At 37.2% G+C, this 11,040-nt stretch overlaps 2 protein-coding genes across 2 annotated transcripts in view; one reads left to right on the plus strand and one right to left on the minus strand.

Moving 5' to 3' along the window:
• LOC115241373 (helix-loop-helix protein 11) overlaps nucleotides 1-11,040 on the plus strand; it is a 148,455-nt gene that overhangs the window by 123,366 nt on the left and 14,049 nt on the right. Inside the window, exons 3-5 of the mRNA XM_029817105.1 lie at nucleotides 6,493-6,640; nucleotides 9,473-9,735; nucleotides 10,363-10,826. Of these exons, the coding sequence (XP_029672965.1) occupies nucleotides 6,493-6,640; nucleotides 9,473-9,735; nucleotides 10,363-10,826 (875 nt within the window). The remainder of the gene's footprint in view (nucleotides 1-6,492; nucleotides 6,641-9,472; nucleotides 9,736-10,362; nucleotides 10,827-11,040) is intronic.
• LOC115241374 ((11Z)-hexadec-11-enoyl-CoA conjugase-like) lies at nucleotides 2,469-5,736 on the minus strand. The gene is made up of 5 exons (XM_029817106.1): nucleotides 4,670-5,736; nucleotides 4,219-4,349; nucleotides 3,889-4,094; nucleotides 3,552-3,737; nucleotides 2,469-3,152 (listed from the first exon to the last, which is right to left on the minus strand). The coding sequence occupies exons 1-5, from the start codon at nucleotides 4,875-4,877 to the stop codon at nucleotides 2,843-2,845; spliced, it is 1,041 nt and encodes a 346-aa protein (XP_029672966.1). The 5' UTR covers nucleotides 4,878-5,736; the 3' UTR covers nucleotides 2,469-2,842.

Raw genomic sequence — 11,040 nt, forward strand, 5'->3', positions numbered from 1 at the left:
GGTGCTTCGAAAACGGCCGCAGGCCGGCCCATCTTTTTATCTTCTCCACGTGCGCCGGTCTGACCTTCTTCGTTACCTCATCATCGGGAATCCTAATTAGACTCCGCGAATCCCTCCCATATTCGACTCCCTCGCGAAATATGTAATCGCCTATTGCGACATTGGGAACGGAAAAAAAAATCAGGAGACAGCAAGAGATAGGTAGAAAAAAGGATAAAGACAAAGAACAAGGTTATTTATTTCAGGTAGAAAGATTTCGTAATACTTTGAACTGTGCAACTGTTGAAACATTTATTATTGAAATTTGTTCTTCAAGAAAACTATGGATAATTATCTATAAGTTTCTTTCTTACGCAGTTGTAAATATAAATATCGGACTATTACCAAGATTGACAACTAATTACTATCTGTCAAATTGTTTTGAAAAATGTTAATTTTATGCATCTTCCATGTCTTTGCACGCCAGCCGAAAGAATGCATTTGCGAACAAGCTGTCGCTTTTATAAGCAGAGTAATTACGATATAATAATAACGCAGAGCCGTAACGATGGCGGGCGTTTTATCGGTAAATCATTGGCGTCGTTTCGCCTCGAAAATTTTCATTCGTGCATCTTATATAATTAAGCGCGTAAAATGTACGATGCAATAACCGCAATTAATTATGGCGATCCGGACCGCGTTGTCTTCCGAGAAAAACAAGACTAAATGTGCACAGCAAGCAGATTTAAGTATAGGGGGCACATTATTAATTTTATAACTGTTAGAGATGCTTAACCCATTTTATTATCAGACGTAACATAAAAATTTCAAGAAACTTTTATTATAAGTCGAGATCATTATTAAGATGAAGAATAATTATATACAAAAAATTGCAACTTTTTGAATTATGAATCTTCCGTTGAAGAATTCTCGTGCGCGGTCGTTAAAATTATTAATATATAATGTGTAAACTGTGCAACGATGCGTCAGTTATAATTAACGTTCGGTATACGGCCTTACGTGATGTCTTATGTTTTATCATTTCATTCCCCTTTCATTTAACGTCTGCCCATCAGGATGGCAATTTGTAGCCGAGTAGGAGACATAGCGGGGTAAGGCGATTCGTAAATCGGAACAATAGGGCAACGCGAATAGCAAGGAATTCCTGTTGAATTCGCGCGCGGAATCGTAAACGATCGCGCGAGTATAGTCGAAGAGGGCGACTTTGATAGATTGCACTCTTTTTCTCCCTCTCTCTTTATCCTTCTCTCTCTTTCTCTTTCTCCCAACCCGAATGCTTTGGAATGCTGTCGTTGCCGCTGCCACCGCCGCTGCAACAAGAAGAAAGAAATCCGATTGCCGAGGCGGCGGGGAGATTCTCGACGGGAAAGTTCCCGCGAACCCCGAAGAAGAAAAGATTCGACGATAGAAGAGCCGCGAGTCCTTGGTGGGAGCTCTCGGGAAGAAAAGGGAGAAAGTGTGAAAGAGCGAGAGGAGAGAGCGGGAAGGGAGGAAAGGACGAGAGCGAAGGAGGAGAGATTGCACGCGTAGTAATAGTAAAATAACCAGTCCTAGAAATGCATCAATCTTGCCAAATTTTTCCAAATCAATGCTCCCATTTAAAAAAGAATTGTATATCGAAATTAAAATGTTTATTTATTTGCATTGATGAATGTTATCTTCAAAGAGGGCCGAACTCGGAGTGCCAAATCTTAGCATTCAAAGCTATATAAATATTAGTAGAATCTAATATGAAAGATCTCTGATTGTTTTGAAACAGAACGATGCAAAAAAAAAGATAATGGGAAGAGAGGGGGTAAAATAAAAAATGTTTGATTAAACATAAAACGTCACTCGATATTTTTTGTTTTTACGTAGATACATATTTATTTGGCAGAATGTTATCACGCGTAAAAACTAATATGTATTCACACATACATTTGCGATATGCAACATCGCTCCGTCGATTATTTGAGGGCAGTTGTGACCCTGCTTCGTGGAAACGAGTTCAGCAGGTGGGGTCACGAACTCAGACACGCGATCGTGCGTTGCAGCGAATGTTCCTCTCTTTCGATCGCCAGCTGCCGGCATTATTTCGCCCTTCTCATCTTGTACCTCTATATCGATCGTCACCCCATTCAGACGGGCGACCGCACAGCTGTCGTACTCTACATTTTTACCGATACACAGGCGAAAACGAAGGCGAAATAATTGACGGATTAAAAACCTTTCCCTCACCTCCGTGTGCGTTAAAATTTGTAATTCTTTTATTCCTTATCATTATTGTCAAGAATATATCATATAATTTTTTAATCGAGAATTATAGAGAAATCTTAAAATAAGAGAGCTATGAAAACTAAAATTACATGTAAATCAGAGATATTTCTCTCTCCCTCTGAATTAAAAAATTATTAGTATAAAAATTATTATTAGTATAAAAATATAATTTAGATAACCGGGAGAAAGGGGGGGGATTTGACGATAAATCGTCGCTGCCGCCGCCAGTGAGCGACCTTGGCCCGCGTGGACTTTTGCAGAGCGAATAATCGTTTAACGAGATTTCGGCACGTGCGTTGGAACTTGGATCGAGCGGACCATATAAATCGCGAGAGCTCACGGTCTTCCAGCGTATAGTAATCGATGCGCCAACCTGCTTTAGGAGAGAATTTTTTTTATTCCGTTCCCGAAAGAGCAAAAGGTGATACCTTCGATACGGACGAGGTGAGAAACGCGTTAATTCATATCGCAAGTGTGCGAACAAATTCTATCAATTGTCATTTTTATTTCTATCGTATCTTTGTTATACAAAGTGTCTTCGAACTAATGTTGCAAAATTTACGGGCGCAATTTGCAATTTTGACCTTTAATCTAACGCCAATAAATCTTCTAATAGATTTCTAGACGTTTTAAGATTTTCCTTCTTGGCGAGCATTTTTTGTCCTGTCTCATCTCCATGTTTCTTCATATGTTCACGAATGATATTAGGTGAGGCTGTCTTCAAATCGTAGGCTAATCCCAGATACGCGAAAAAATCGAGCAGATATGCAGGTGTACTAGTGAAGTTTCCAAACTCGGACATTCGATAATCCCAAGGATAGGCGTGATGGAAATTATGCCAACCGTCGGCAAGTGTTAGGAACCAAGAGATATTTGAGTTTGTTGCTTGGAGTCTCCTGAAACAAATATCACAAACAATGACAAATATTGCAATGCTTTGTAAAGCAATCATACACGATTTTTGTGAGCTTGTATTTCAGTCGAAAGAGAAACCGAGATAGATTTCAAATTAAAATCAAGTATTGCACATAATCAAAATTGATTTTAAATTGATCATAGTTAATTAATAAAGTAAAATTTGTGTGTAATTATAGTAAATGTTAATTAAATGACATTAAGTATAAAATGGCAGAGATTAATAATGTGGTGCTTTGCGTGAAAAAAACATGTTTTCTTACTTGAATAAATAAATTTTAGTAAAAGTTTTAATAAATAAATTTGCTTTTATAATGCGAATCAGATTTCTCCAATCAAAAATTTTTCGGGACAGCTTAATATTGAGATAATAAACTCACTTGTCGTAAGGTTTAGTGCCCCATAAATGAGCGAATGAATTTATAGTCCAAGTGAAGTGGAGGCTGGTGACATACTGAAAGCAATATGCCACGAAGAACGACGTCCATAATGTCTCGTTCCAGAAGTACATTGGCACCGATACCGGCAACACAACCGCTATAATGAAATAAAGCGGCAAAAAGTATCTAAAAAAAAAAAATAAAAAATCATTTGTATTGCTTTATTATATTTATGACTTGTCGTTACAACTACAATCGATATTTAAATTTTTAATGCGCAGCTATTGTATTTCTTTGGGTGCATAATTTGGTATGAATAATTTGTGGTAACGTTTACTTGTATTGAAACATTAACATTTTGTCAGCGAGCAATTCGGAGATGTCCATCTGCTTCCGCTTCTGGATCAGCAGCGGATGCTTTTTCACCATAAGCCATCCCATATGAGAGAAAAAGAATCCTCTCTTGGAATTGTGGGGATCCGCGTCTGTATCGCTGTATGTGTGGTGAAGTTTGTGATCACAAACCCACGTAAACATGCTGTTCTGAATGAAAGTGAAATTGCTTGTGAGACTGCGCGACAAGATCTTTTATTTCTTTTTTTTTCGATACATCATGTATGTACAACAAAGATTTTGTCTCAAATATATTCAGCGATTTTTTTTTTACCTGGCCTGCCATGGTTTGGAAAAAGAAGAGAAGGATCTTTAAAGATTTGGTAGCTTTAAAAGCCTTGTGAGTGTAATAACGATGCGCGCCCAACGAAATTCCTTGAGTAGAAGAAGCTGCAATGAAAAACGCTGAAAAATTAACGTCATTAATGTTCGTTATGAATCTTTGATCATAAAGAGCGTGAGACATTTTATAAGATAATCGTGCAGCTTTTATAAGATATTGATCATAAAACAAACGTATGAGAATTCTTGTCAAAAAGATTTTAATAAAAAAAAAAATTAATTATATTTTTTTTTAATTACACTTATATATACATAATATGCACACACATTTTAATCTAATAAATATACGTAATTAAATATTAAGAATAAAATATTTTTTATTATGAAAATATATGACAATATCATTTTCAGTTTTGTACACATGTTTTAGGTTCGACACTTACCCCAAATCGTAGTAGCTAATTTCGTGTCATAAAAGATCAGTGTGTATAGTCCAATGAACCATGATATCTGAAGAGCTGCATGACCTACGACGAGTTGCCAAATGTATGAATGCCGATAATTCATATCGGTACCTAGTTTCTTGTGGAATACTTCCTCTACATCATGGAGCTTATTGTTAATTTTATCATGTATCACTTCTGTACCCATGTTTAAAAAACAGCGTGATTTTTTCGGAAATTTGTTAAATGTAAATTTTTTGTTAAGTATTTGCTCTTTTGTAATTACGATCCGCAATTTTAGATTTACGTTTAAAATATTAAGTTTAAATAATCAAAAATTAATAATAGATCATTGAAATGATATTACTTCGGTATATTCACAGTAGATTCACAATGATATATCGAAATCGAGAATTGCGATTTTTCCGCATTACATTCATTTATATACTTTCTGAAATCATTAATTCCTTTTATGCATGCTGGTGTAAATTAATACGACCTCAAATTATATTATTTGTAACATTTTATTTAAATATTCGTGCCAGTTCTTGTTCTTGGCCCGCATTTGCATATCTGTTTTTATTCTTTCGATGACTTGCATATTCTAGCGAATATAAAATGAAGAAACTTTAATAAAGATATCAAAATAATTGTATTCGAATATATCCTATCTTGCGATACAAAAACTTTCTTGATTTTGTAGAGTATCATTGCAGCATATTTTATTACAATTTTTTTATCTTAAAAATATCTTGTAAGAGATAACAAAATATATATTTAATATGTATAAAAATTTATCCTCTACGTACGCACGATCTTCCTCCATTCTTATTATTTTTAATTGCCGTCAATCGGTAATTTGCATATTTTAATTATTTTATATCTGTGCTTATATCATTTTATTTTATTTATATCTTATTTAAAGTTATCCTTCTCTCTCTCTCTCTCTTTCTCTTTATAATTTTTATTTTTTTAAATTATTCTTACATGTGCGAGATAAAACGATATGTAAATAGATAGAAAGACTGGTGCGCAGAAATCGCGCGATACCCATTGCTCGATCGCTCCAGGCTGGTATCCAATTAGGCAAAAAAAAAAAGAACATTTCGAGAGGAGAGGGGAAGGATAATTGAGTATGTTTTTTCACGTAATGCGAAGGACCGGTTGCTCGGGGAAAGGACGAGGCGCGATGGCGAGAATCATTCGTGCATTTACGATCGGAGCGTACGCGGGGCATCTGTTCGTTAACCACCTGTCGGCAGGTGCGAACCGTACACCCGGCCCCGTTACCCCGCGCCACGGCCGCGGGTATCAATCGGCCCTTTTGTTTTCGCCGATCTGGCTCCTCGAAGCCATTCCCGTTTTACTACGACGTAGTACGCGTGACACGCGATACCCTTCGCCGGATGTTATCGGCTGGCTCCGCGCACAGTGTGGTCTCCCCCTTTCTCTTTTTCTCCCTCTGACCATGTAAAACCCCTTAAGCTCGTGGGGCACGTAAACAGGAAGTCCCCGTTCTCCTCTTGTCGCTATCGCGTCCCTCCCTCCGGTGCAGGTTGCGAATAATGCGTAGGAGGCACCTGCGGTGAATGCGATCTCTCTGCGATTTATCGTAGGGATCACGTTTCTCGTTTTGAGTATTCCCAGTAATTTTTTATTAGATTTTAATACGCTTTTTATTGTCATTGTCGGCCTCGCTTTAAGCATATAAAAATAAATTCTGATGATACGCGACATGTATTTTAATGTGAGCAACAATTCGTGCACAATTATGAGATGAAACGAGATGCGTGGAATAATTTGTCTTTTTATTTATGTTACAGGCCGCGATACTTCAACAGACTGCCGAATACATATACCAATTAGAGCAAGAGAAGACACAATTGCTATCGCAAAATTGCCAACTGAAACGGTTGGTAAATCAACACGAAGGTGGCGATGTACCTAAGAAACGCAAATCCGACACCCAAGGTAAGAGTTCTACGTCATATTTTAATTAATTAATCATTAATGTAAATTAACTTATTATTATTTATATATACATATATGCAAAAAGTAAGAGCTTTGTATTTTTGTTAAAAAATACAATTCTTTCTGTTTTTATAAATTAAGAGATTAATTAATTGCGGTTTCTGCATAAAATCTTTTAAAAAAGTCGCGATGAAATTATCGCAAAATATCGAAACATATATTATGTGAAAATATAGCAATAGTATAAAAATGCGTCAACAAAATATCTTTATGACCGTTGTTTGCGCGCAAACATTTATACACATAAAAGCAATGGAATTAACGTTCATCGCATAACGAGATTTTCCAAATGGGCTTGAATTATTTATCGCCCTTGCGACCGCGATTGCACTGTCCCGGTGTGTGGATTTAGGATCATAAAAACAAAAAGCGGAAATAATCGGAGCAGAGCGCGAAAAGTTGCGGAAATATATATTGTGATCCGCTTATTTTACGGGTTTACCCGCGTTTATAACGTGCAACGTTGAACCATAAGTTATTTTTCAATCGCGAAATTGAATTGTTGAGTCTCGAAAACTCTCACGCCCAAGTGAATAATATCGCGTTTTCGCGAACGTAACTTATAGATTTATTTGCTTGGACGAACTAGTAAATTCAAACGTGTTGCCATAACACGTGTAAAAAGTTTGGCAGTCCCACATTTATTTATTTATGTAATCATTAAATCAATATGCGCGAGATTTGTGTCATATTTCGCGGCAGGAATGACAAATTTTGCAGGAATTTTTTTATCACTCCCATGTCGGCGACAACGATCAATGCAAACGCATTTGAGAGAGACGTTTGTCATTTTCACGAAAGTAATTACATTCTTCGCGACTATAGTATCACACTGAAAAGATATATGTATAGACTATTTCAGAGGAGGGAAGCTCAATATAATATCGGGATGATATAATATCGGTTAGTGCGGATGTAAAACTTTCGTGAAATCTAATTTAATTCGCTTGGAACCTAATTAAATTATCTATTTAATTATTATATGTAAAAGAGAATCTTTTTGGCTGTATGTGTTTTATTATTTTTACCCTTAAAAAATACCACGAGTAAAAGAAAGCCGAATAGTTAAATTAAGATTCCCAAATAATGTTGAAATTTTTTCGTCTATAAATGATAATTAATTAAATGATAATTAATTTATGATTACATTATTGTATATTCGTTTCATAAAAAGGTGAAATTATGCCGCTGAAAGATTAATCTTTTGGATTATACATATATCGGATTTAGCGTAGCGGGGCAGTAGACAACAATGGCAAGGATTGTTCTCGACATGTTCGCCCTTGAAAGTCTATATTACTTTAGTGGCTAAATACAACTTTGATGGATTAAAGTGGCTCTCTTTTTCCGACGTCAATGACGTTTCGGTGATGTCGCCGTCGTGGCGATATGACCGCCGGAAAGTATCTGTCGCGAACTTCGACCGAGACAATTTCAATTTCTGATTCTATCGTAAATTAGTTTCCTCCATCGATGGCATGCCGATATTCAGAAAGTTCGTCGTCGGTTGTGCGACGAAGCGGATTTAATGCCGACGAGCCACTTTTATCGATCAACCGCGCTTCCAAATATTAGTCTCGACATTTACAATCATTATCCGAGAGCAGTAGAATAATGTTTCGGAATTTATAAAGAAGAAGCTAACTCGACTCTCTTTAAATTAGTATTTACACAGATATTTCGTGGATTTTTTCTTTATAAATATGAATTATAGTATCAATCGCGTGTAGCAATAAAACAATTTTTAAGCAGGGAGATGTATAGAGAAAAAATATATATTTTTTATTAATATACATTTTATATTCTGTATATGTATGAACCATTAGCTTTGTATACTCAATATCGAGAGAGTTTAAACGGGTAACAAGTGACATGTATAATATTCAAAAACATGATATCTTTCTGGCTAAACTACGTGTAACGACGTAAAAGCAACATAAGTGATTTAACATTACTTCTGTTTCAAATCTATATTTGATTTGAAAAATGGAAACTAATGGTACTGAAACTATCTCATTGATAGCACTAATCGATAATCTCAATTATCGTTGCCGTAGAAATTACGCGGCACAAATGTTAATTAATAAATGTTCGGTTGATGAAAAGTATTTGCTAGAACGGTACATGTGCACACAATTTGCTATGTTATAATTTGCCATAATTTGACGTTCCATGACGTCAAACAATGCGCAAATAAAGTAACATACGGGGGTACGTAAAGTTACATTCACTTTGCTTTAATATAACGTCGAAACAAATGAACTGGCCTTTGATCCGCGCGAGATGGGGGAAGAGGGTCTCTATATTTGTTCTATATCGTAAACAATGACCAGATTTAATTTCACTCGGTCTCGCAATCCCGTTTATACCGCATATGTGTATTCGCACTGCTGCATTGAAGCGCGCACACCAGAAATCTAAATTTGTTCCGAAAGTTCATTGCGATTATTCAACGATCTGTAATCCGAAAATTTGTGAAACTTTCCAAAAATTAATTTCAGAAAATATTAAATCGCGCGCGTGCGCGTTTTTACTCCGCAAGAAAAATTTTTTTTACATACACATTTATTTGACACACGCTTTTTGACGTAAATGATTTAAAAAGGGGAAAGAAATTTTTATAAACAGATTAAAAAAAGCGATTTGAGGTTGTTTTGGTCTCACTGCTCAACTGTAATATTTATCAATCGATTTTCCATGCGCGCTATTTTCATCTTTTTATTAATAGATATTTATTTTCTCTCTGTCATTCGATTTTTTTCTGTTGTTTAGGCGTTGTCGTTAGTCTACCTATGCACGTCAGCGAGAGCGGCGACGAGGGCTTGGGCAGCATGTCCCCCGAGCCGTTGTCTGTAATCACAGTGACCACAGAGGGACATTCCGTTGCGAACAGCGAGGTGGTGGAGCTCAGACGACAGCTAGAAAGGGAGCGTCACGCGAGAGTGCATTTAGAGAAACAGATGAGAGCCATACAGACTCAGTTGTATCCAGAGAGATTCCGGGACAATCAGCTAATCGCTTATCAGCCCCACGAGGTAACTATCCTATTCCGTATATAATCGTTTTCATCAATCTATCGAGGAGATTCTTAAGCAAAAAATTCAATATATTATATAAAAGTAGATATTAACTCACAAAATTAAAACAAGACAAATAAATATTAAATTATGCGCGGCAGACTGGATGGGCGACAGGAAATTTTGCAAACGGAACTATGTGGCTGTAAAAAAGAAGAAAAGAATGTAATAAAAGCGTGATATACTGGCCTTAACTGAAATGTCACAATCTATATGGAAACATGTTTAAACGGATTTCGGTTGCGAAGAGATTACCATCTGCACACGGTGCAGAATATAATTCAGCCGTGAACTCTCGTTTGACCCTCGAGGGTTTAAACGTTTCCAGGCGAAAAAATATTGCAAACATTGTTTTAATTGCTTGAATAGAGATCGTTGCTTCTGATAACAATCCGCGCGCTACACAACGCGCTGTGTATCGTTTTGTTATTTCTATCGAATCGATTTCTTCCTTTTTTTTTTCCTTCAATGGCGTTTTGCTTGCAAAACAATCGATATTGCCTCCGCTTCGAACGAACAAATTGCCAAAACACAAGTTTTTGCGACTATGATGCTAATAATTAGCGTAACTCGCTTTTGATACAGGTGATCGAGCATACGGACAATGTGATGGCGCAGGAAACGGAGGACGCGGTGGCCGCGTTGCAAGTAGTCTCAGTTATGTCTCTGCCGCCGGTGGGTTCCACTCAAACCGTGGAGACTTCAAGTCCGGACCCGAGTTCACCGCCGTTGTCGCCGCAGCCGGCTGACATGGAGATAAAGCCGGACGAGATAAAAGAGGAGGAATCGTGTCCGGGTAGTCCGAAGATCGTCACCTTTGCTCAGAATCAAGTGTTCACGGCGATGGAGGAGCAGACCACTGCGGATTCCTTCCCGTCTTCGAATCGTGTCACATATGCCACGTCATCTTCCGCGGATTTCAAGAACACCTCGCCTCAGTACATTACAGCGAGTCCCAGCAGACCCTTCTCGCCGGCCGCTGAGCCTCAACGACTACCCAGCGTTTTGGAGGCTGCGATAAAGGCTGAGCCCAAAGTCGAGGTGGAGAGGTACGCATATCATGTCATTCTGCTTTATGCGTGACTGTTTGTCTGATTCTGATCGTTATTTGAGACACAAAGAGTAAGAGTAGCCCTGTAAATTAATAATTAGAAAATTTAACTTAAACGTAAAGTTATGTGTACTTAATTTGTCTGACGTACCAGCCGCTATGTTAAACATATGTTTTTTGTATTTTCTCGCGCAAGCTACAGATTGTATAGA

This window comes from Formica exsecta, unplaced genomic scaffold (assembly GCF_003651465.1).
Source record: "Formica exsecta isolate Colony F162 unplaced genomic scaffold, ASM365146v1 scaffold48, whole genome shotgun sequence".
NCBI lineage: Eukaryota > Metazoa > Arthropoda > Insecta > Hymenoptera > Formicidae > Formica > Formica exsecta.

Excerpts from the sequence above, each read along its gene's own strand:
- LOC115241374 (XM_029817106.1), bottom strand. The coding sequence starts at position 4,877 with ATGGGTACAGAAGTGATACATGATAAAATTAACAATAAGCTCCATGAT. Across the intron at positions 4,350-4,669 it reads ATTAGCTACTACGATTTGGG|CGTTTTTCATTGCAGCTTCT; the intron begins GTAAGTGTCGAA and ends TTAATTTTTCAG. Across the intron at positions 3,738-3,888 it reads ATGTTAATGTTTCAATACAA|ATACTTTTTGCCGCTTTATT; the intron begins GTAAACGTTACC and ends TTTTTTTTTTAG.